General features: G+C 37.9%; 2 protein-coding genes across 5 annotated transcripts in view; one reads left to right on the top strand and one right to left on the bottom strand.

Moving 5' to 3' along the window:
• Positions 1 to 1,544: 1,544 nt before the first annotated feature.
• Positions 1,545 to 26,249, top strand: LOC123503715 (general transcription factor IIF subunit 1-like). The gene is made up of 12 exons (XM_045253701.1): positions 1,545 to 1,686; positions 5,630 to 5,664; positions 7,529 to 7,663; positions 8,555 to 8,689; positions 9,031 to 9,201; positions 9,452 to 9,570; positions 9,960 to 10,094; positions 16,510 to 16,621; positions 17,819 to 18,048; positions 19,879 to 19,957; positions 20,242 to 20,382; positions 23,276 to 26,249. The coding sequence occupies exons 1-12, from the start codon at positions 1,669 to 1,671 to the stop codon at positions 23,478 to 23,480; spliced, it is 1,515 nt and encodes a 504-aa protein (XP_045109636.1). The 5' UTR covers positions 1,545 to 1,668; the 3' UTR covers positions 23,481 to 26,249.
• The window catches only part of LOC123503714 (transcription elongation regulator 1-like), a 33,493-nt gene continuing 32,099 nt past the window's right edge, over positions 25,000 to 26,393 (bottom strand). For all 4 annotated transcript variants that reach the window (XM_045253697.1, XM_045253700.1, XM_045253696.1 and 1 more), the window contains one exon: positions 25,000 to 25,708. In XM_045253697.1, the coding sequence (XP_045109632.1) occupies positions 25,490 to 25,708 (219 nt within the window). In that variant the 3' untranslated portion in view covers positions 25,000 to 25,489. The remainder of the gene's footprint in view (positions 25,709 to 26,393) is intronic.

Below are 26,393 nucleotides of genomic sequence, written 5' to 3'. Positions count from 1 at the left end.
ACTGTTTGATCTGCTGCAGTCTCTGACGAGGCAGTCAGACGTTACCCTACGGAACGAGCTCAGAGCTCATTATTTCCGATCTTCGCATAGGCCTGAGACCAGGCACACACACACCGGGACAACAAGGTCACAACTCCTCGATTTACATTCCGTACCTACTCACTGCTAGGTGAACAGGAGCTACACGTGAAAGGAGACACACCCAAATATCTCCACCCGGCCGGGGAATCGAACCCCGGTCCTCTGGCTTGTGAAGCCAGCTGACAGCGCTCTAACCACTGAGCTACCGGGCGTGTGTGTGTGTGTGTGTGTGTGTTGATGGCAGTGTCTTCTCTACATGTATACTTGTCTGGCTTACGTTCGTTACCTGGAATTCTGTGCTTAGTGTTAACTTGAAGAACCTCATTTAAATCGTTCTGTTCTTTCTTTTTATCCATTTGAATACCTTTATGATGTCACCGCGTGGTTGAGTAAGTGGATAAATTAGTAAATTGGGTCGTGGATGGGATGAGTGGGTGGAAGGGTTATTTCAAGTCATAAATGCATTGATGGATAAATATGTTACAAAAAGGTGCGTGCGTGCGTGCGTGCGTGCCTACTTGTTTGTGTGTGTGGGAGCGTACGACTCAGCCCCTTGCCACACTCAGGGTTAAAAAAGACTAAATAACCCTGGCCACACTAATATATGGTTCCATCCCCTCCCTACAGACGAGTGGCTGACAGTCCAATTCTGTATGCCGCTCGGAAAAAGAGGAAGTCAACGGAGCCTGCACTGTACCATTTCATACATTACGTATATCATACACTGAAGTAGTGATAAAACATTGATAATATTAGTAATAATAACAGTTTTGTGTAATAAACTAATGTGATCGTGTCTTAGTTTAATTAAGTATAAGACTCACCTCTTTAATGCTATGTGCATAACATGCATTACAACAAGACTGTCTCCTGGGAAGAACACATCTGTAAATGCTTTGTAAATAAAATCTCTCTCTCTCTCTCTCTCTCTCTCTCTCTCTCTCTCCGTTCAGAGTGGCAAGTACGGAATAAACCAAGAGCCCGTCACTACTAAGACTAATTATGAAGGTGGCAGATACATAGAAATGGTACTGCCACCCATTGTCACTCCCCATCTTTCCATCCTTCCACTATTCAATTAATATTCACTGTTACACGCGCCCAGTCAACATCTACCTTGCTCAGCTTATCACTACGGCAGGTGTTGCGGCACTATTTATTCGTATTAAGTGTTTCAGAAATTGAATAAAGGATCATAGGAAAGAACACCAAAGCTTCCATAGGACACCCTGGGTGTATCTTCAGTAACTTTGGTGGTGGAACATAACATCTTAAGTTTTTAAAGGGCTAAGTTTGAGTAGGCAACATTTACAGTAGGTATGCATTATTGAAATAGTCGTAATCATGATTTTTTTGCCGTAGTTGTGTATCATTATTACTTTTTAGATTTCTTACTTTAGCGTTTTGCTAACAGTAATAATATTTCACAGAAAACTTGCTGTTGTAGATAAATTTTCATGATACATAAGCTGGATTTATCTTGGCGGCGGGTTGTGTAGTGGCCATCGAGGCGGCGGCAAGGAGGAGGTAACAGCTGCAGTGTATCCTTTATATGGTGGCCCTGCAGGTGTAGGCAACGTCACCATCATGTCGGGCTCTTCTCAGGTAATCCTTTGACCAAGTACTGGCCACTTTATCTGAGATATGTTTGTAGGATTTACCAGATATTTGGACTTGTGACCTTATTTTTGTTCGTGATTTCACATCCCTTCCAGGCGTCCATAGAAACATCTATTTCTCATCCCTCGCTCTTCTACCTCCTTCCAGACGTCGAGAGATACTTGTGAATAGTATTGACACTAGTATTTAGTGGGAGGGGAAGAATGAAAATAAGCATTTCATTTTGGTCGCTGCTAGGGAACGTGAATGTGCTTTCAACTTATCCTTGAATACAAATTGCACAAGGAGATAGTTTCCATCCTAGATAAATGTAAATGGCCAGTGAGCAGAAGTAATTCTTTGATTTGGGGAAAAGGGTAAATTTACACTGTCACCCATCTCTCCATATTGAAACTTTTTTTTTCTGGTAGTTTTTCGACCTGTTGAGAATGAATCTGCACTTTATTTCTGTCGCAAATCAGTACTTTTTTATTTTCCTCTATCCCGTTTCCCCAAAAAGACAATATATCCTCTCAGAAAGTGGTGAAAATGAAAAACAAAAAAAAAAATAATGCAAAATAGACTGAAATGTACTAGAAGAAAATAGTTCCATTTGTCACAAAGTACCACAAAAGTAACAGCCCCAAATTTTGACTGTTACTGCTGTTGGGAGTACTTGCCACCACTGCTGTACCTATTGAAACTTACTTATTTAACCAAAACTAATCTAACTCTAACTTTGACCCTACCCAATCTAACCTAACCTAATCTAGCTAACATAACCATAGGTGACATGCACTGCTGATATGTCTTCTCAGAACAAATGAATTTTTAACCGAGTTAAGTTGATCTAACCAAAGCAAACTAGCCTAACCTGATTAGTAAAGCTAAGAGATTGATATGAAGTCCTTATCTTATTTCTCTTCGTAACATCTGGTGATACAATGGAAATAATGGAGGCAGCACCCTCTTCTATAGACTGATATAAATCAAGTCACACTAGATTTCTTATGTATTTTTTCTATTGGTCAGTGGCTGCATGCTCAAACGAAAGAACCAGTCACTGTGATTGATTTCACGTTTGCACAAATAATGTGACAATGTGTACACACAAATGAACGCACCTAACAGCATTCTTCAGTGCCTGTCAGTCCATTGCATGCGCAGGTGTCACAGCACATTAACTCATTCCCCCTAAAAATTATAAATCTTTAAAATTCTTGTCACCATTATAAACAATTTGCAATGGGTATGTATGGGTTCAGATTACTGAGTGAGAAATACTATATGATGAGAAGAGTGAGAAAAGCCATGTTGATAAAGGTGAAAGACTAGAAATACTGGGAAAAGCAATAATGGAAAAAATGCTGTATCAAAATAAGAGAAAAGACAATAGTAGGAGACTCACTGAAATCAGCTGATTACACAGGAGCCTATGCCAGAGTGTAAATAGCAAGCAACCTGTGAGGAAAGTGTCCTCCTGAGACAAGTTGATTTTTCCTGCTAAGCTCTGATAGATAGCTATTTTTAACATGATCATACCCACTCTTACCAGTCTTATCTGAATTGCTCTCCAGGCTCATGATTTATCAGAAAACTATGCATCTTATGTGGAATATTCTCACTGTCAGTTTGACATCAATCACTGTATGTTTCATATTCTACATATTTCTCATCTTAATGCACTGTCATTGTCCTCTACTACCTCATTGGACTTAATATATAATTCACCCTTTGCACTTTTTTGGAATCAGAAGCTGTCCTCACAAATCCCTGGATTTGACTTGTTTGGGTCTCTTTCAGAGCTCTGCATGAAAAATTGGAATATTCCACATGAAATGTATAGTTTTCTGATAGATCATGAAGCTGGAGAAGAATTCAGATGGACTTGTTAGAGGTGTAAGAATGTATATGATAATGTTAAGAATGGTTAAATCTCTTGCTGCTCGGGAGAAAAGCATTGCAAACTGACGTTAAGAGTGAACTAAAACAGGAATTTATCAAATCAAAACTGGCAATTAGTACCAAAGTTGATGTCAAGGATATGCACACCACAATAGAAAAGAACATAAACCTGACAGTACCAGAAATCACAACAAAAGTGAAGATTGAGCTAAAAGTTTAGTAGGATAGCATGTGCCAGGGACAAAATATATGCAGTATGGGATTTGATGATAAAAAAAAAAAAAAAAATACAGAGGGATTAGGACCAAAGAAATATTATTTCAGACTTAGTAGACAAGAAGTGTAAAGATCTTGTACATCTGGGTAGGGGTTCCGTAGCCATCCAACTGCTGAAACTCATGCCCTATATATTTCTGCCCGTAATCATGCCAAATCTATTCTCCAACTTACTAAAAACTCTTTCATCAATAGAAAATGTCAAAGTCTTTCCAATTCTAACTCCTCTCGAGATTTCTGGCATCTAGCCAATAATATCTCTAACAACTTTACTTCTTCGTCTTTCCTCCTTTACTTCATCCAGATGGCTCTACAGCTGTCTCTTCTTTTCTAAAGCTGAACTCTTCGCTCAAACCTTTGCTACCAACTCAACTTTGGATGATTCTGGGCATATTCCTCCTACTCCTCCACCCTCTGACTACTTCATCCCTAAAATTAAAATTCTTTATAAAGACGTTTTCCTGGCCCTCTCTGGCCTTGATTCTCGGAAGGCTTACGGTCCGGATGGAGTCCCTCCTGTTGTTCTCAAAAACTGTGCTTCCGAACTCGCTCACTGCCTGGTCAAACTCTTTCATCTGTGTCTCTCTACTTCTATTTATCCTTCTTGCTGGAAGTTTGCTCACATTCAACCTGTCCCTAAAAAAGGTGACCACTCCAATCCTTCTAACTACCGCCCTATAGCTTTGATTTCCTGCCTTTCTAAAGCCTTTGAGTCTATCCTTAATAGGAAGATAATGAGGCATCTATCAGCTCACAACCTTCTCTCTGATTGCCAGTATGGTTTCCGTAAAGGCAGATCTACTGGTGATCTTCTTACTTTCCTAACTGAATCTTGGTCATCCTCTTTTAGGGACTTCGGTGAAACCTTTGCTGTCGGCCTTGACATATCGAAAGCCTTCGATAGAGTCTGGCACAAATCTTTAATTTCTAAACTACCCTCCTACGGATTCTATCCTTCTCTCTGTACCTTCATCTCCAGTTTCCTTTCCGATCGTTCTATTGCTGCTGTAGTAGACGGTCACTGTTCTTCCCTAAAACTATCAACAGTGGTGTTCCACAGGGTTCTGTCCTATCACCCACTCTCTTTCTATTATTCATCAATGATCTCCTAAATCTGACTCAATGCCCTATCCACTCCTATGCTGATGATACCACCCTGCATTATTCAACAGCGTTCAACAGACGCCCAACCCAACAACAATTAAATGACTCAAGGCGAGATGCTATAGGACGCCTAACTTCTGATCTTTCACTTGTTTCTGATTGGGGCAGAGAAAACCTGGTTTTGTTCAATGCCTCAAAACTCAATTTCTACAACTATCTACTCGACATAACCTTCCAGACAACTATCCTCTCTTCTTCAATAACACTCAACTTCCCTCTCCTCTACATTAAACACACTCGGTCTATCCTTCACTAAAAATCTAAACTGGAAATTTCACATCTCTACTCTTGCTAAATCAGCTTCCAAGAAGTTAGGTGTCCTATGGCGTCTTCGTCCATTTTCTCTCCCTCCCAGCTGCTTGCTCTGTACAAGGGCCTTATCCGCCCGTGTATGGAGTATGGCTCTCATGTCTGGGGGATCCACACACCTTGGCAGGCATGCTGGGTCCTTTTTTGTGAGTTAGGAGAGTATGCAATTGATTCATTGTTTGTGAGACTTTGTTGGTTTTCTGTAACTTGTAAGAATATATATACTATTGATGTGGCATATTAATGTGTGATGATTTAGTGTGGCAATTTTAGTAATCTGTGTCTGCCATTTCAGGGTTCGGTGACGGAGTATGTGGTGCGGGTTCCAAAGTGAGTAATGGCAGAGGTTTAGTGCTTCTTTGTGTTCAGCCATTTTATTTTGTTCTTTTTTAGTAATTTCCCTTTTTCATTATCTAGCATCTAACTTTTAAGTATTGACAAAAGTTTGTAATAATAATGTCATATTTGTAACATTAAGACTGGGTGCTTAAATGCTTTGGCTGTTTGCTGTACCAAGAATAATGTAATGAATTATTGTAATGGTAGGAAATAAAACATTTTTTCTTACAGGTATTTGTTTTAGTTACAGAGCATATTACAGTAGTCTTGTTGGTAGGCAGACTATTGCTTTCTGTCCAAGTAGAAGGGATTGTTTGTTTATACGAATACTCAGTCTAGAGAGTTGGGTATCAGAGACTTAATGTAAATATAATTTTAACATTTACTTGTAAGGAGTTTATATGATGTTTGCAATAGAGATGTACCGATGCATCGGTATTGGTATCGGAATTGGCGGTATCGGCTTATTTTATGCCGATACTTCCGATACCTAAAAGGAATTTACTACTTAGTGATATATTCGATAAAAGATATTGATGATACCAAATTAGTATAATACGGCGTATTAAGTTTCCGTGGTGATTACCGTATGTCACAGAATACTGTTTTCTGTGGTAATAAGCCACAACCTCTAAATTGGACGTGTATGAAACGCATATAGGCTGAACTCTGGCATCCTGTCACACGGTCGGTCATGAGTCACCACGCATTCTCACTGTCTCTCAGTCAGACGCTGCTCCTCCACCCACACAAAGTTCACACAGGTGAAAAGCTTATGTTTTTTAACTATAATCTAAGAATGTCAAACTTCAGATATTGAGAATCCAACAAAATGATTTGGTATATATATATATATATATATATATATATATATATATATATATATATATATATATATATATATATATATATATATATATATATATATATATATATAGTTAGACATTTTGCATTATTGTAAATAACAGCATATTCTTATTTGATTTATAATTAACAGTGCTAGTGCTAGCCTTTTCCAAGATATCATACTGGAATAGGTGGAAGCTCGAATTATATATGTATATTAATTTTAATGCAAGTTTAATTTTTGAGTTACTTGTGTTAACCTAAGGATGTAAAAATTCCATAACTAAGAAAGTAACGATTCTGTTTTGTAATCATGTGCATTGTGTATAATTTGTTGCATATTAATTATTTAAGATCATAGCAATACACTAGAAATTTAGAATAAACTAAACTTTTTCTATTTAATTGAAAAGATTAGGTGAAAGCTCATTTTTCTGAATTGGTCTACTAATGTCTAATGAATTAATATCAAAGGATGTCAGATTTAATTAAAGAGAAACATACACAACAAAATGAGTTTCTTTTGCTAATATTTTGTGTCTGTTTTACAATTTTAATAATTTTAAAAATATTTTGATCGCCAAAATATCGTCAATAAAATTAATAATGAAAATGCACAAGACCATATGGTCACTAAAGGAGTAAGAAGTAAGAATTTAAAATAACTGACAAGAATTAGAAGACTGAGAAAATATTAATTCCAATTACTGAGTAATTTACCTTTGCAAATGGCTTCAAAAAGCTTCTAGAATTGCTCCTATTTCACAAACGTTCTCAGAAGGACTTACAGCATTCCCCCAAAACTAAGCCTCCCATCTGATAATGCTCGCTGTCCACCAACTCATCCTGGTGTCCAGTGCAGTAATCACTATAAGTAGTAGTATCGGTATCGGCCCAATTAGGTGGTATCGGTATCGGTATCGGAATCGGCCAAAATTTTGGTATCGGTACATCTCTAGTTTGCAATTACTGAATGGTAGCTTTCCTGATGTTTGATGACAAATTTTAGAAGTACCAAGAAGAAGTATCATATGATGCGGTTCCATGCAGCCTTAGGGGTGGACTTCAAGACCTGGGCACACACCAAGATGGAACGTGAGAACAACATGAAGGAGTTTAAGGGACTAGAGGAGGAAATGCCAAAGTAAGGCTCTCTCTCTCTCTCTCTCTCTCTCTCTCTCTCTCTCTCTCTCTCTCTCTCTCTCTCTCTCTCTCTCTCTCTCTCTCTCTCTCTCTCTCTCTCTCTCTCTCTCTCTCTCTCTCTCTCTCTCTGCTCATACATATTACAATCTTTCACCACAATTAATTTTAAACTCTCTTCTCATAAATGTTATTAGTTTTATTTACTAACTTCATAAAAATAGTTTTTCACTGTACTAGCACCAGTGTGACTTGCATCCAGCTTGTCATAAGTTTTCAGTTTTGGTCACCTTCCGTTCAGTTATACAAACCCTTTCACATGCATATGCTATAGTGGTTAGCATGCTTGGCTCACAATCTAGAAGACCCCGGCTTGGCAAGTCAGTAATAAAGCTGAGATATAGAGATGAGGTGTGATTGACGTAATTTCTAGACTGTCCCTGTTTACAAATAATGGTGTATACTTGTGATGCTATCTAGATCTAGTAAGCTTAACTTTCTAAGAACTTTTAGATTACACGTTATATACACTATCTATCTGACTAATACTTTTTCTGTAGTATATGATTTGCATCTGATTTTCTTTGTGCAGGAAAAGGAGATGGGTATGTTGTAGTGTGTCAGAAGTTATCACCAATCCATTGTGTAACTAGGCATGCGTCCATACTGCCTCATGTTCTTGTTTAGTTGATTCTATTCCCTTAGATTCCTATGTGCTAAGATGAATTTTAATGCAGTCTTAGTGTGTGTGTTTGTGTTTGTGTGTGTGTGTGTATATATTGGTACAGGTATTTCAACTATTACTTATTTTGTATGTATATCAGCCTTTTTATATGGATAGATGTAGATAATGAAATTGGTTTTCCCTAGCTAAATGGATGTATTTTCATGGCAGGTACGGAGCTGGATCTGAGTTTGGACGAGAACAGAGGGAGGAGGCACGTCGTAAAAAGTATGGCATAAATGTAAAAAAATACCGGCCTGAAGACCAGCCATGGCTCCTTAGTGTGGCTGGCAAGAATGGCAAAAAGTGAGTTGTACATTCCGTAAGATAAAACAATAATATTTTTACCTAGGTGGAAAACTATGACAAAGGAGTACAAAGAGATGGTAACTCATGATAGGTTACAGATAAGAGAAAGCAAAATCACTACGAAACTTTTGAAGGTTTCTAAAAGGTTGACATTGTTACAGAGGTGTCTTGGTACTCCTCTTTTGAAATAGTTATAAGAAGTAGTATGTTCACTCTTGGGTCATACAGTAAAGTTATGATATTTGAGAAGAGAAAAGATACCATAGCAATATTTGTGTCGAAAGGCATGCTGTCCATGGTACTGTTCCTCAAGTATGACATCTGATATCATTCTTCAGGTTCAAGGGCATCAGAGAGGGAGGTGTGTCAGAGAACTCCTCCTGGTATGTGTTCATGCAGGGGAAAGACGGAGCATTTGAAGCCTATCCAGTGGAAGAGTGGTATAATTTCAAACTTGTCCAACGGTACAAAGCCTTGAGTGCAGAGGAGGCAGAAAGGGAATTTGAAAGGTGGGTGCTGTATTTCTTTGTTTTTTTACAGTATATTTTGAAAGTTAGTTTCTTAGCCTTTCTCAAAACATGTAGTATTATCCCTAAGTAAAGTTTCATAGCATGCTTTCTCTCATAAAACAAAAACTCTTTTAGCATTTATGAGTGATTAAAATTAGAATGAATGTTATAGATGCATAGTGACTGAAATTGTCCTCTCCTGTTAGGTTCCATTTCTTTTTTGTCAAGTTTTTCTTCTGTATCATTTCAGGAGAGATAAAATTATGAACTACTTCTCTGTTATGTGTCAGAAGAAGCTCAAGAATGAGGGAGATGATGCAGCAGATGGTGAGGAGGAGAGAGTAAAGAAGAAGGGCCCTTCTAGTAAATGTAAGTTTTAACTTTTATTTCAGCGTATCTTTTTATCATTTTTTAGTCATGTTTCAGTGAATGTGTACTTAATCCTTTATGTTTTCTATGACTGTGTAATTAATCTTCTATTTTTCTATAACTGCTTAATCATATTTTTTTTACTTTGTACTAAATCTTCTATTTTTGCTTTGAAATTTAAAGAAATGCAATCTCTTGACATGATTTTAATCCTACTACTTGAAATAGCTGTAGGATAATTATCATATCCTCTGAACAAATCACTGAAATCTTAAATAAATTATAAAGGAAATTCATCAGTCTTCTTTCATAAAGCTTAATTGTGAGACTCCAGTGATATTTATCTTTGGCCATTATTACTAGATTTTGTTTGGGAATTTTTTTTCCAGCCTTGATGTTGTCTGAGCTGGATGACTGGATGTCAGATGAGGGATCAGAGGCTGATGAAGAGCGGGAAGAAGAAGAAGAAGATGACATGTCCAAAAAGAAAAAGAAGGTGCAATCAAAGAGCAGAACACAACAAGGTAGGTTCTAACTTTTATTATGCAAGAGGGTCACTAGCTAAGGGCAACAAAGATTATGAAAAAAAAAGGTCCATTGATGGCCATTTCCCGTACAGATATTTAATAGTACAGTAAATAAACAGGATAAGTTTCTGGGAACCTTGAAAGAGTTTAAGTCATATTAAGGAGTAGATACAGAAGCAAGCAGGGCATTCCAGAGATTAGCAGAGAAAGAGATGGACTGTTGAAAATACAGGGAGTCCTCGGGTTACGACGGTCTCGACTTACGACGTTTCGTGGTTACGAACGCGCCCATAAAAACATAAAAAGTAATATTAGGCGTCATTCCGTCTTACGTGATTTAGCGTCGTAAGCGACGTAAACAAACACGAACTAGTTTCAGGCGCGCGGCAGAAGAATACGCTTTGTTGTGGTTGTAGGGCGAGGAAGACAGCGTCTCAAGTCTCTGAACATACGCCATTTTGGTTGTTTGCACTGTCTCTCTCTCTCTTGGTTATGGCTCCCAAGCATAAGGTTCTGCCTCTCTTGATTCACCAGCCCCAGTATCTCCAGCACCTTCTGCAGCTTCCTCTACACAATAAGCCTGTCTCTCCCTCCCTTGCAATGCCTCCTTCCAATGTGCAAGCCAACCAAAGGAATAAAGGTAAGAATTTTTTTTTTCCTGAGGTTCCGACTTACACAGAAATTCGGGTTACGACTCGTGTCAGGAACGGATCTACGTTGTAACCCGAGGACTCCCTGTACTGGTTAATTCTTGCATTAGAGAAGTTGACTGAATAGTGGTGGATGATGGATAAGATCCCTATACAGAGTTAGCAGGTGGGAATGAAAAAAATTGGCAGAGATGACTCAGAACACCAAACTTTATAGAAGCTGGTTTAGCCAGAGATTAGAGGTGAAGCTTCCAGCTTAGATTATAAGTAAAGGATGGGCTGAGGATGTTTAGTAGAGTAATGAGGAACACTGGAAGGTTATGTTGAATTGATATTTAGAGGAATTGATTTTTAAGGCATTAAACAATATAAAATTTGCTCTTCTAATCAAGTTTTAGAGAAATCAAAAGTCAGTTATTCTTTGAGTTCCTTGTTTGAGCTCTTATTTTCTGAAGGGTTGGCTGTCTCTGTTAAGACATTGAAAAGTGTAGGGTGGTATCATCAGCATAAGATTGGCTAGAATGAGAAGTTTGGTTCAGCAGATCTTTGATAAATAATAGGAAGAGATTAGGGACAGGACAAAACCCTGAGAAATACCACTGTTGATAGACCTAGGAAAAAAACAGTAATTGTCAATCATGGCAGCAATATAATAGTCAGAGAGGAAACTTGAAATGAAATTACAGAGAAAAGGATAGAAGCTGTAAGGGAATAGTTTGGAAATCAAAAGTTTGTGCTAGTTCTATCAATAGCTTTTGGTGTCTTAGGCAACAGCAAACATTTTACCAAATTCACTTAGATATGATCAAGATTCAGTAAAGAGTGCTTAAAGATCATCAGTAGAGCAGCCTCAACTGAATCCTTGCTGGCAATCAATACTGTGTCCATGGAAAAATATTGCATAGTACTGCTTGAAAAATTGTGGTGTGCTTGGTCATCATACAGTGGAGTGAAGTCATGCCTTTTTTCATAAGTCTGGTATTGCTGCCACATATGCAGGAGGGATGAGGGGTATGTAAGGCAAGGTAAGTAATGATTTCTAAGTGACAATTTCTGCCTCGGTGCTCTGTGAGCTGTTAACATTTCTCTACACTGTTTCCATTCTTTTCTTCCTAGCCTTCTCATTTTACTACTACAGTATTTGCATGGCTCCAACCAACCTCAGCAATGAAGGATTGGGAGGGAGACATGGAATAGAGCTAGGAAAGGAGGTGTGGCTTAATTGACACTTCATGACTTCCAGCCCATGATATTTTTCTATTAGAGTCCCTCAAGTTAACTTGTCACTCTAGCTAAAAAAAAAAGGCTAGGAATGCTGCTTCTTCAAGTAGGAAGCCGTCTGTACTTCCTTCACAACCCAGTACTTCTATAGCTCTATACCATAAATTATCTTTATACCTCTAATATGGAATCTGATTCACACACACACACACACACACACACACACACACACACACACACACACACACACACACACACACACACACACACACACACACACACTGTCGCAAAGTGTAGAAAGTGGGCCATTTTCAAGCGGGATATGGAGAGTGGTCCCTGAGTGGAGAGTGTGGGCGGTGATTGTTTTGGCCGTAATCAGCTGACGATAACAATCATGGCGTCCACGCCTCGACAAGCCCGGGACTTTGAAGGGTTCGTGACTACTCCAAGAGGACTGGAGAAATTAGATATGGATGCAAGAATTCAGGCATTAGAAAGTAAGTTCCTAAACATTTTATCCATAGAAGAAAAACTGGATAGAGTCATAGCAGAGAATGATTCCTTAAAAAAAGAGATCTATTTGTTAACGATAGAGAACAAAGAGCTATTGAGGGAAAAAGTAGAAATGGAGAAAGAAAACCAACAACTAAGGAAACAATGTGAAGAGGTGAAAGCTAAACTCCTAGAAATGGAAAAGAAAATATCAGAAGGGGATTTGAGGAAGGAGGAATGCCTTAACCTAATTGATGCCACAATGAAAGAAGTGAACTATGAACATCAGGAGGTACAAAGGTCCTTTAGGGAGATAGTGAAAAGCAGGAAGAGGAAAATAAAGTGATTACGCAGAGTGAAATGGTAAAGGCACTAAAGGAAAATGAGTATGTGGTGAGAGATATTGCTGAAAAGAAAAATGCGTGATCATAACAGGATTGAGGAGGAAACTAACAGGAACTGGCAGGATAGGAGGGATAAGGAAAATGACAGGATTAAGTCTTTACTGAATAAGATCTCAGTAGAGGAAGAGGACCTATATGCTGAGGTAGAAGAAAGTGTGAGATTAGGAGCTTTTGAGGAAGGCAAGAATAGACCATTAAAATTGAAATTAAAGTCTCAGGTGGCAGCTGAGGCCTTGCTGAGGAGGGCTTGGAAACTTAAGGACTCTGAGGAAACCAAAACAATTTACATAAGAAGAAATATGTCACAGGATGAACGAATGAAAATGAAAGAGCTTGTAACTGAGTGAGAGAGGAATGACGAAAGAACAGAGGAGGAAAAGACCAAGTTTTTTTGGAGGATGAGAAATGGGAGGCTAAAGAAGTGGTGGATAAAACAGACGGAATAGACATTACATGGAAGAAAGAGACTAGGAATGGAATACAAGTGACTTACATGAATATAGATGGATTTCTGTCTAAGAGGCTAGAATGTATGGATTACCTAAGAAATAATGAACCGGACATAATGTGTGTGGTGGAAACAAAGCTAAGGCCGAAATAAAGCTAGATTGGTTTGTTGTAAAACACTACAAAGTATGGAGAAATGATAGAAAAATAAAGGAGGTGGTGGTATAATGGTTCTTACTAAGGAAGATCTGATAGTGAAGGAGGTGAACTATAGTAAGAGAAATGAGGAAGTGATAAGTATGCTTATAACAGATGGTAAGAGGGACATTAATATTATAACAGTATACATACCACCCAGAACCAGTGCTTGGGAATATGAACAGTATCAAATGGTGATGAGAAATACTCTAGACAGAATGAAGCAAGAACTCATCAGAAAGGATAGAGTGATGATAGTCGGAGACTTTAATTGTAAAGAAATAGTGTGGGAAGACTACGAAGTGGTGAACGGTGGTGAGTGGGCAGAGGAATTGTTAAATGTAGCAACAAATAACTTGATGACACAGTGGGTGAGATCACCAACAAGGTGCAGGGGACAAGATGTTGCAGCAAGGTTGGATTTGGTATTTACCAGGGGCATCTCTCTAAAAGAGGAAATTGAACATGAATGTCCCTTGGGGAAAAGCGATCATGATGTCCTAAGCTTTGAGCTGGATACGGAATTAAGCACGAATAAGATTGTGGAACGCAGGGAGGAAAAATTAAATTATATTAGGGCAAATTATAACCATATAAGGGAGTTCTTTAATGAAATTGACTGGTCCGTGGTATACCAGGAAAGGGATATGCAATTGAAATACGATAAATTTATGGATTTATATAACTCTGCTGTGAAAAGTTTGTGCCATATCACAGAAAGAGGACTTTAAATAATAAACAGTGGTTTAATAGAAATTGTGAAGAAGCAAAAAAGAACAAAGAAAAGGCATGGAAGAAACTTAAGAAAACAGTGATGTATTATCAAGAGAAGTTTACAAAACAGCAAGGAATAGATATGTTGAAGTAAGGAGAACAGCACAGAAGGAATATGAACAGAGGGTGGTGGAAAACTGTGATAGTGACCCAAAATGTTTTACAAATTCATAAATGGAAAACTAAATATAAGGGAGGCAATAGAAAAGGTAAAAATGGGAAGAAGTATATGAGGATGCTAGAGATATAGCTGAAATTTTGAACGACAACTTTTGCAAAGTGTTTACAAAGGAGGAGCATTTTATGGGAGAAAGGCCTACGGAAATAAAGCAAATGCAGGACATCATGGTTACTAAGGAAGATGTAAGGAAAATTATAAGCAATCTGGATATTAATAAATCAATGGGGCCTGATGGCATATCTGGGAGGTTGCTAAAGAATGTAAGGATCAATTGTTGAACCCCGTATTTGATATTGTGGAAACCTCCATACGAACAGGAATAGTCCCAAAGAGTGGAAAAGAGCTGACATTGTGCCTATATATAAGAATGGTAGTAGAATGGAACCGCTAAATTATAGACCAGTATCGTTGACTAGTATATTGTGCAAGGTATGTGAAGAAGTAATTAAAGCTAAGTGGAGTGAGTATCTAGAAAGTGAAAACATTCTGAGTGAAAGGCAGTTTGGTTTCAGAAAAGGAAGATCGTGCGTATCCAATTTATTATGTTTTTATTCAAGAGTGACTGACATACTACAACATAGAGAGGGATGGGTGGATGCTATCTACCTGGACTTGAGAAAGGCCTTTGATAAAGTACCACACAATAGACTGATGTGGAAACTAAAGAAGATTGGAGGAGTAAATGATAAACTAGCAAAATGGATGGAAAATTACTTAGTGGGAAGAGAAATGAGAACAGTGGTGAGAGGAAGGAAGTCCGAGTGGAAGAAGGTAACCAGTGGAGTTCCACAAGGGTCAGTGCTTGGTCCCATCATGTTTTTGATTTATGTTAATGATATGCCAGTAGGAATTGACAGTTACATGAACATGTTTGCGGACGATACTAAAATTATGAGGAGAGTAAAGAATGTGGAAGATTGTAACAAGTTACAGGAAGATCTTGATAAAATATATGAGTGGAGTAAAGAGTGGCAGATGGAATTTAATATAGACAAGAGCCATGTTATGAAAATGGGAAGAAGTAGATACAGACCAAACAGGGATTACAGGCTGGGTGATGAGAAAATTAAAGAGACCAATGAGGAGAAAGACTTAGGAGTAACCGTGCAAAACACTTTGTCACCGGAGAAACACATTAACAAGATATTTTGGAAAACATATAACATGCTTCAAAATATTGGCCTTGCATTCCACTACCTAGATGAAGGAATGATGAAGAAGATATTATGTACCTTAATAAGACCCCAGTTAGAATATGCAGCTTGTGTCTGGTCACCGCATATGAAGAAAAATGTGAAGAAGGTGGAAAGGGTACAGAGGCTGGCAACAAGGATGGTACCAGGACTCAGGGAGTTAGACTATGAGGAAAGACTGAGGAAACTGGGGCTGACCACATTAGAAGAGAGAAGAACAAGAGGAGACATGATAACTATGTATAAATTGGTGAACAAGATTGACATATTGGACAGAGTTGATAAAGGTGACCACAAGTAATCATCTCCGGGGACATGGAAAAAAATAATAAAAGACATCTGTCTAAATGACGTGAGAAAATACAGTTTCCCGCATCGTAGTATTGATAAGTGGAATAAACTGAGCAGTGATGTCGTTGACACGGTGTGTGTCAATCAGATGAAAGAGAGATATGACAGGAGTGGACAAGGAGACAGGACACAGAGAGCTTAGCTCAGGCCCTGTAATACACAAATAGGTAAATACACACACACACACACACACTGCCTAGTTTTATTTTTTGTGTATATATCTGTTTATGATGTGACAGCCCACTGAACATGTGCCTGCTTGCTATCCAGTTTTTGGATCCTGACCCATACTTTGTAAAACCCTGCTGTTGCGAGTGTACTTCTCTGGTTATGTACTACATATTAGTGAGGGAAACCACAAACTAGTCTTGAAATATTAGTAAAACACTGCTATTTTAAGCCAGTATACCATTACCATGATTGTAAGGATCATTATATAACATTTCAATGAAATATCATATATTTGTGAGAAAATTGGAATTTTTTTTGTCATTCCTATAGGTGGGAAGAAGAGGAAGAATGTGGATGGAGACAGTGACGAAGACTGCTTTGAGGAGAGTGATGAATATGATGATGGTGCAGAGCATGATTATATTTCTAGTGATTCATCAGAGTAAGTAACAAACACTTTTGATTTTAGCATGGTCCTCAGTCACTCAACGTTTTGTAGAATGCCATCTTCAGTGTCATCAGTCATCACATATTTCTGACTTGGTATTGAAGGAATTTCTACCAAGCCCTGTTTACAGATTTATTCCACCACTTCTCATATGTTTTTATGCCATAAGAACGTAAAGAAATAAGCGAAGCTCCAAGAGGTCATCATCAGCCTTACATGCCACAGTCCCTGAATGAAACATATCTACCTATTTCCACCTGTCACCCCCACCCATATAGTTGCTATCTTATGGAATTCACTATTACCAGCAGAGGTGTGGAGTAGGAGTCAGAGTCGGAGTCGAGGAGTCGGCTACTTTTGGCCGGAGTCGGAGTTGGAGTCGGAGTCGGTAAAAATATGAGTGACTCCGACACCTTTACGTGATAAATTTTTGAGTAAAGATTCCACTTCATGGAGATTCCTACAAATTGGGAGAAATTGACTTTGTGGAGGATGTGTCCAATCAAGCAGTCTGCAGAAATATTGGTATTTTTAATATTTTTTCATGCTTTTTATTTTGTATTTTGCTGAGGATATACCCTAAGGAAGGAGGGCGGTACATGCCGCAACAACCACCCAGACAGCAGATAATATGGGTATCCCCTTTTGCCATATTTTATGGTGTTTTGCATGAGCTAATGTGTATATTTATCATAGAGGTTAATTGCTAAGTGATATCCAACGATGGTAAAATGAGTGTGGTACTAGTAGTACATCATGTGATCCTGTATTAAACATGTCGTGTATGCGTCTCCATTCTCCCCCTTGCTGAGCTAGGCTGACAACACTCTTCAGCAGATGCCAAGAAGGCCTCATCAGCAAGAGAGAAAAAAAAAAGCAGAGTCGGAGTCAGAATCGCAACCTTCAAATTTCCTGGAGTCGGAGTCGCATAATTTAAATTTACTGGAGTCGGAGTCGGATTTTTTAAAATCCGACTCCACACCCCTAATTACCAGCCACATTTCCTAATAGAAGTTGAAATTATCTATTATTCTCATTATTATTGTAATAGTTATTTTGTCATCATACCTGTTTTTTCACATAATCTACATGTCTTATTTTGCCTTGCAATTTTAAAGCCACATCTTATGATTATTGGCTATCAAGACTATTATATTTGATTTTTTTTTTTTTTTTTTTTTTTTTCTTTAGTTCTGATGCTGAAAATGATGAAGTAGTTCGGAAAGAGCTTGTTGGAGTCGACCAAGCAGATGCCCTAAAGAAGTTATTGAACTCAGATGAAGAAGATGAGGAAGAGAAGGAGAAAGAGGAAGAGGAAGATGAAGAGGATAAAAAGGAGGGTGAAGATAAGGAGGAAAAAGACAAGAAGAAGAAGAAGAAAAAGAAGAAAAAAGAAAAAAAGGCAGAAGTTAATAAGGAAGGTAAGTTCTCAATGTTGAATGAGAAGTCAGATATTGGATTGTTAAACTTAATTTTTTTTTCTATTCAGATTATTCTTTGTGATTCGCTTCTTCCATTCCTTATTGGCCATTCCTTATTGCTTCTTGTCATGTAGCAAGTCATCCTTACTTGATTTGGAAAAGTGGATTATACAAGGTGTTATGAGGGGTGTCTATCAGGCAAGAGAAGGAAGCAATGACGAGAGAGAAAGAGAGGGGTGGAGAAAAGATATATGTTTACTTTGCACTCCATTTATGTTGAATTAACTGCTCATCCATATAATCTTTTCTGTTAATTTTGCTTACTGTATGCCCTTTTGTCCCTCAGACTTGTGATTGATATGCTATACCGTAATAGGAAAGTTGCAACCTCTCACCCCCCCACACACACACACATATTGCATCTCTCACTTATATTGTTTGTTCAGTCAGGCTTCATCTTTCACTGAGATAGTACATATGTTGTTGGCTTGCTAGAGTGATGGAGTACTGAAACAGGATCATGGAATATGTTTTGAATAGTATGTTCCATTGCAGTATTGGCAACAGTAGGCCCCTACTGTGCTAGGTAAAATAACTCCCTTTCAAAAGCTTGGCTGGGTGGTGTGTCATTTAAATGTGCTGGATTACATAGTTATATCACCTCCATCCTGTTTATTTTGTCATGTTGGGAGCCTGGGAGTGGATTTCTGACTATTTCAGGTCCTGGTAGAGTGATAGTTGTTGTATAGTGGTGTCGTAAGTGTTTTGTGCTGTTAAATGTGACTGGCATTCAGAAGTCACTATTTGGAGCTCTGGAACCAGAGAACTTCATAATTCTTTGTATTATGAGACTGTTTATATACATCTCACAAGCAAGAGGATGTAATATTCCATGGGTGTAGGTTTGGCATTACGTAGGTGGCTGTCCACAGAATATTAAAGATCTTCTATATGTGTCCTTTGTCCTAGCTATACCCCTGTAGCATGTGGTTTGCAATTCCTTCTCAGCAACCTGAAGTCTGTTTTGGCATTTGTTATACTCCCTTCTCAGCTGGTGGGTTAAACCTATTGGCGAACTCAAGATTGGATAGCTGTGGGTGATCAGGTGTCTGGATTCGCTGTGTTTATGCCTACATTAGGCTAAGAGCTGGTCTTAAGGAAAGTTGACTCAAGTTTGGTATGCAACTTTAAAGGGAGCTGAACCTTGGTCATAACAAAGGCTTGACAGAAAACATACAAATAAGGGTTTGATCCTCCTATGGTGATGGGTACAGTCAGATTATGCACTCTGCAGCCAGATGGGACGAATACTGCTGTCTTTTTCTCTCTCTCTCTCTCTCTCTCTCTCTCTCTCTCTCTCTCTCTCTCTCTCTCTCTCTCTCTCTCTCTCTCTCTCTCTCTCTCTCTCTCTCTCTCTCTCTCTCTCTCTCTCTCTCTCTCTCTCTCTCTCTCTCTCTCTCTCTCTCTCATAATAAAAGCTAACTATAATGATTGGGAACATGAGAAAATAAGGAAAACTGCAAGAAACCATCAGGCTTACATGCAGCAGTCTTTTTATGAAACATACTTATCTGTTTTCATAATCATCCCCATCCATAAATTTGTTTAATCTTCTTTCAAAGCTCTGCAACCAGATTGCTGAATTATGCCATTCATCTATTTTTTCTTGAACATCTCTTCTCTTTATTCCTGCAGTGACAATGATATCTGACATCTTGCTTAGCATCTCTTCCTTTAAGGAGGATGTCAGTCTGAAAGAAGAATATTTTAAAGAAAAATGCATACAAATAAAAAATTACAAATACAGACATTTGATTTTTTGTTCATCAGATTCAGAAGGGAAGAGCTCAGACACTAGTGCTGATGAAGACAATACCAAGAAGAAAAAGAAAAATAAGGATTCAGATAGGTGAGTGTTCTATTATTGTGACATGTTTTCCCACAGAGGTCTAGTTAGAGATGAATTTCAGTTTTGCATTTTCATGTTATGTATACTTTCATATCCATGTCACTTTCCTTACATTGATATTATTTACTTACTATTCATATTATTCATTGAATTTTATACTTGAAAAGAAAGCTTTCCTCGTTACTGTTCCAGGAATCTTCACTATACTTCATTAGCACTAATTTCTTATTGATTAAGACAGTATGTATTGAAGTGAAATCACACATGATTTTGTAACATTGCAGTAAGAAGGATGGAGGGGAAGGAGGTGTTAAGAGGAAGTTAAAGGCTAATCCAGCTGACCCCTCAGCCAAGAGGCAACGTGGAGACATTGCTGCAGGAAACACAGGAGGTGGCACATCTTCCCCCATGGTGGCCTCAGGAAGGTAGGGCCAGCTACATGCCATTGATTTTTACTTCATTATTTTGAAACAGTATTCAAGTACAGTGATGCCTTGCAATGATGGATACTTCAGAGGTGAGGGGTTGTCCGTTACTGAGAGCGGTTTGTCTGCAAGATCCTTAAACACCCTCTTTCCCTTTTTAGGTAATTTATTCTCTTTTAATAACAACAACAAAAAAGGATAATTTAACCCTTAACGTACGGTGATCATTTCGGGACGATTGTAGCGTCGCGTGCAGAGAGGCAGGGATCGTTCCGGGAATCATGATTTTTCTGCACTAAACATTTTTATCTCACTATTGTTCATGGGGCAAGTGGAGGTATCTGGCATCTTTTCTCGCTCACCTCCTCGAGCCTTGAGACATATAATCCCTTACAATAGGTCATCCTTTTCCATTTCGAGGCGACATCTGGCAACCCCTGTGACCCAGAGGGAGGAAACAGTACTCCGAGTGATGTTATGTCAGTGTTACTCAGTGGTGACATTGAGGACATTGATGAAAATGAAGATAGTGATTTTTTTATTGAGACAGAAGAAAATGAAGACTTCAGTAGTGATTCTGATAGTGATCTGGGAGACAGAGACTCACAGCAACGTTCATAAACCTCCTCACGTACTCCTCTCAAGCAATGCGTTGGTGTGTATAACCCATGCCTCTACAGGACTGTGCTTGTCGGCCAAGTCATGTAAATCCCAGATTCCAATTATTATAGAAATCCACAATACTTGTAATATGTGGTTTCTTTTTATTTTTTTCTGTTTTGCACATCATTTCATATATCTGAGTTTGCATTTTCATGACATGAAAGTGTAGAAGTTCCTACTTTTACATCAAATTCAAATGCCCGAAAGGGGGGGGGAGAGAGAGAGAGAGAGAGAGAGAGAGAGAGAGAGAGAGAGAGAGAGAGAGAGCACTTGCGCTGTTATCGGAGCTTGGGGGTATTTCTTAGCAGTGGGTTTTGCCATGGGTTCGGGGAGAATTTTTTGATATGCAATAACATTGCTCTCAGAGTTCATAACATGTTGAAAACTACATCGTTGTACTCAGGATAACACAAAGAAATGTGCTCTTATAAGGAAAAAAATCTTTTAGCATTTTTGACAGGTGTGATTTTAACCCCGCTGCAACAGATGTAAAGTAAATCAGCTCCCCATACTTTAAGTGTTAAACAATCTTATTCTATGCTCAATGGTGAAATAAAAGAGTTCATTACTATTTAGGAAGCGTACAGTAATACATATTTGTCTTACCAAGAATAGATGAATTAATGATATAGCTTCCCATTTGGTGTAATGGCCGACTCCCATGTGGTCCAGCAGCATTCTTAACAAGCATATAATGATTGCCTGAAGGACCTTGCTGAGGTGACAAAGGAGGGAAGAAAGACAAGGGATCATCATGGTCAGAGTACACTACCTTCACACTATTGCCACCTCTCCAAAGATTACAGGGTTATCTTTCTTTAACCCCACTCCACTACCTTACCTTACTGTCTGTGTCTGCCTTTCTTTCTCATTCTCTCTGTTTCCATATAAGTATGTGTGTTTCCAAAATTCTTCTAATTTTTGTTCCACATCGCCGCTGAGGTAGAAATTATGGAGAAGTGTTCCCCCATCCCAATCATGGCATCTTAGCAGGAAGTGTATCCCTGCTGATTGCCAATACCTCATAGGCTCGCACCTTATGCAGTCTTGCTATAGAGTATTGCTCTGCTGTAAACTTGCCATATGGCCACCCTCTCAGCCAATCTCAGGTAATAATCTGCAATGTGAATAAGTACTTCTTGGAAGAAATACCTGAGAGAGAAAAAGAGAGATCAGGAGGTTGTGTTGTTGACATCGTTTACTTTCCAGCAACCAACTGTGCTGACATATTTTGCTCATTATATCATCTAGCCATTTCATACTAAATTACTCAGTTAAAAGAAGAAATAAATGAAATTGTAGCCTCCCAAAAACCAGTAAATGAAGACAAAAATCAAGTGATTGGGGAGTTTGTATTGTCATTTGCTGGACTGAAGTGTCATTATTCTTCTTTGCCCAATAACATTCAAACAGAAATCAGAAATACATAACTAACAGTTCACTTTGGCAGGCCGCTTTTCCAACCACTATGAGTGTCACTTTGGTCATCCCACCTTTTTACAAGTTTTAGAAATCAGACGGTTAAAATGAGTTGCAATGGTATTTAGCATGCAGGTGTAGATAAACATGGGCCTTTTTGGGCGTGTTTATTATGTCATATGTTCCTATGTTTATTCATCCATGCGGCCACACTAAAAATATGAATTCAAGGGGAAAAAAAACTGCCATTACAGTCCCCCAAAAATTGGTTAGTACCTGACCAGTCTGTTATTAAGCAAAATCTGTAACTGCGAAGTCCATTATCACGAGGCACCACTATATTCACTTAATACCTTCTTTATGAAAACTTGAGAATAATATTCAGTTTATGCATTAGTTTATCTCTAAAACTTGTTTCTGTGTTTGTTCACATAGGGCTTTCAATTTTAGTGATTAGCTTATGTTGTGAAAAGCGGGAAAAGATATTGCATGACTTTAATTTATTGTACTACTGTTTTAAAAAGCACTCACAAGAAAAGATATCATGATACTCATGATGAAATTGATTTATTGAATGGCACAAAATGTGAAGCTCAGAAATTTCATCTTTTATTTTCAGATGTAGCTTAAATCAGCAGCTTGTATTGTTTCTGTAGTCTCATCAGTTGGCTATAAAAATATCTAGATTACACAAGTTTAGTTCTTCCAATTATAAAATAACCTATTATATGTAGTATCTCCCTCCACTCTTTGTGACCTTTTCATTTTCTTTGTAATACATGTTTTATCTAATACTGCACTTTCTTCACAGTGACAGTGGAGTTACTGAGGAGGCAATCCGAAGGTACCTCATGCGTAAGCCCATGACCACCACAGAATTGCTTCAAAAGTTTAAATGCAAGAAAACTGGTCTTAATTCTGATCAGCTGGTCCATGCAATTGCACAGATCCTCAAGCGCATCAATCCAGCTAAACAGATGGTCAAAGGCAAGATGTACTTATCCCTTAAGCAGTAGCTGTTGTCCTTGGGAGTATAGGTGGATGCAAGGTGAGATGTCTTGCCTTTCCCTACAGGACAAACTATATAGTACTAGGGAATCATTTCAGTGGTGCATAGGCAAGGGTGATTTTGCCAAATGTGTATGTAGACAATAAAGGGGAGTCATTTTCCAGGCATACAGGTGACCAGTTAAGAGAAAATTAAGTGAAATGTTCATCTTAGATTTAATTTCCAAGAACAAATCATATTATACAAGGAACAGTATTCAAATGTAATGTGGCCATCATTTTGGGATTCTTTTATCAGATATATTCTATGCAGATCCTATACATTAGTTCTTGGAATGTTACATGGAGGGCCTTTATGTAATTTATAGAATAAATTTTGAGTAGGGAAAGCAAGCATTTCAATCAGTCATTATTAAATAAGAGTTTATATATATCCTTTCACTTTTACTTTGCTGACTTGCTTTTACCAGATCTCATCTTGCCTTGACATTCTCAACAACAGAAAGGAGATGAGCTCAGATTGTTTCCACTCGTCTAGAAATCTGAATATTTTGTTAGGTGAGCACAAGCCATCACACCAGTGGAACATCGTGGTATACAGTACTCGTCGAAAGTATTGGGGGTCTGATACTTATGGCAAAAATAGTAGCATGGTCATTTTGAGAGAACTATTTTAACCAAAAGCATCAGTCCCTACCAGGACGTCACTACATCCCTGAGCTTTGTGGCCTCTCCTCAATGTTTCTTTGGGTATGTTGTAGCAGCCTTTTCTGCACCCTGGATCATCATTGCACAATATCTTGTGATGATCCATTGTATTCTAATATGGCTAAAACAATTTATTATTCATGAGATTTAAGAAATAGGTTTTTCAGTTTGAGAAATAACTGAACAGTTTGCAGTATCCAGGACAACTCAAGCATTGGTCATAATGGTTCAGAGTAAGTGAATCATGATATACCTGGACAGTTTGGGTGTCCCACAGGGCTGTTACTGTTGAAGTGTACAGTGGCCTTGGCATCAGATTCTACTATACATATTAAAGACATCAACAACCCTCTCATTTGTCTTCCTGGGGATCCCAGACCATTTTTAGATTCCAGCACATCAGAATTCCCTTACTTTTAGTAACACCATGACCAACGATTGACTTGTTCTTGTGATTTACCAATTTTCTGGAGGCTCATGATCTGCACAATAGTCTCAGATGAATATGCTTTCATTTTATCCATAGTAAACAATGATTTATCTCAATGTATTATTGAACAGTAATACACCAGGATGTGGAAAAAGTCACTGCAAGTTACTGCTCTCTAACACATCTAAAAGGCATGCTGGGTTGGCTATAAAGTAGCAGTGATGCTTTTGACTAAAATGGTTTACTCTCAAGAGGACCATGTTATTTTTATTGTTATTTTTATTCTAGGTGTCAGTCATGGAAAGGCTCAACACTTACATGACTAATATCATATGCTCACCTCACTGTAAGGAAACACTGTGTTGTCATAATAGGTAATACTCATTTCATTGTGTCTTGTATGTTTATTTTAATATTAGACTATTCTCAAATTTGAGAACCAACAGGCTACATTTATGTAAAATTTACATTCAGCAATTTGTCAAAATGACTGACTAATGCATACATGTTATTTTTCACAAATTACATATAATCAAAATATCTGAAAATATTCACCATAATTTGTTGTACACCATTTTCAAAATGATTTTCTTCAAAATATTGATATTTTTCTCTTACCAAGAACTATTTTATATAAGACAAGTGATATTTTGCCTATCTGCCAAAATGTATACTCTACAGTAATCAAAACTAAATGGTTACATGTCAACATACATTTCATTAAAAAAAATAATAAAAAATAGACATTCACTACTGTAACATGTATTGAAACAACAAAGTTTGACTAATATTCAACTTAGTATTTACCTATTGTAACTTTAAAAAACTGTAGATATTCCCAACATGGCTGCACAGTGACAATTCCCGTCCATTCAGCAACTATTTACGTCTAGTTGGTTCTGATGCTGTAGGAGGGGGAGGTGGTCCCCTTTTCTCCAGCTCCTCCATATAAGCCATTAAAATTTTTGACCTTTCATCAGGCTGACATTCTAGTACAAGATAACGTCGATCTTTGCGTAACACCTCCACAATATCACGCATGTGTTGCTCTCCCTCACTGCACAGCTTCAAAGAGCGATGAGTGATACTTTTAGTTTCCTGTAAAAAAAAATGAAAATATCAATCATAGGTTGGATATCATTGAATTAGTTGGGAGAGAGAGGGAATGATAAAACTGGGAGGAGAGAGTATGGAAACAACAATCCAAGCAAGTGCAGGGAATAAAGGTGTGTTACAAGTGAGCAGTACTAGTACTGTCCAGATTGCCAGAGCGAGTCCCATATATATGGCAATTCATACAAAAAATCAGATAAATAATCACCTTATTGATGATAACTGGAAATCAATGACTAGCATTAAATTTATCATCTGATCCCTAATATATTAATAAATCTAACACTAGCAAAAGTTTATCATCACTAGTCTGGAACCACTGAGTATCAACAATGCAGATGGATTGATGATGTGAGAAAAATAATTACAGTGGAACTCACTATTCACACAATTTGTATGAATGGGAAATCATTTTTCCCACAAAAAATAATGTAGATAAAATTAATCCATTCCAGACCCACAAATAATTACTCCATACACTGTATGTAAATAGAAAATTATTGTTAAATAATATTTATCATTTCCATCATTGTTATCATTTATCTTTTGTGTGTTTTGCTTATAATATTTATTTACATTACTTTGTTAGTTGGATCACTTGTGGCATCATAGTCACTCTATATCTCAGATAACAAGGATGATAAATGACCACACAGAGGCCCTGTATGTT

Source organism: Portunus trituberculatus, chromosome 14, assembly GCF_017591435.1.
Source record: "Portunus trituberculatus isolate SZX2019 chromosome 14, ASM1759143v1, whole genome shotgun sequence".
In the NCBI taxonomy this organism is placed as follows: Eukaryota; Metazoa; Arthropoda; class Malacostraca; order Decapoda; family Portunidae; genus Portunus; species Portunus trituberculatus.
This window is presented reverse-complemented; position numbering and strand designations above follow the sequence as displayed.

Excerpts from the sequence above, each read along its gene's own strand:
- LOC123503715 (XM_045253701.1), top strand. Across the intron at positions 7,664-8,554 it reads CTAGAGGAGGAAATGCCAAA|GTACGGAGCTGGATCTGAGT; the intron begins GTAAGGCTCTCT and ends TTTTCATGGCAG. Across the intron at positions 20,383-23,275 it reads CCCATGGTGGCCTCAGGAAG|TGACAGTGGAGTTACTGAGG; the intron begins GTAGGGCCAGCT and ends CTTTCTTCACAG.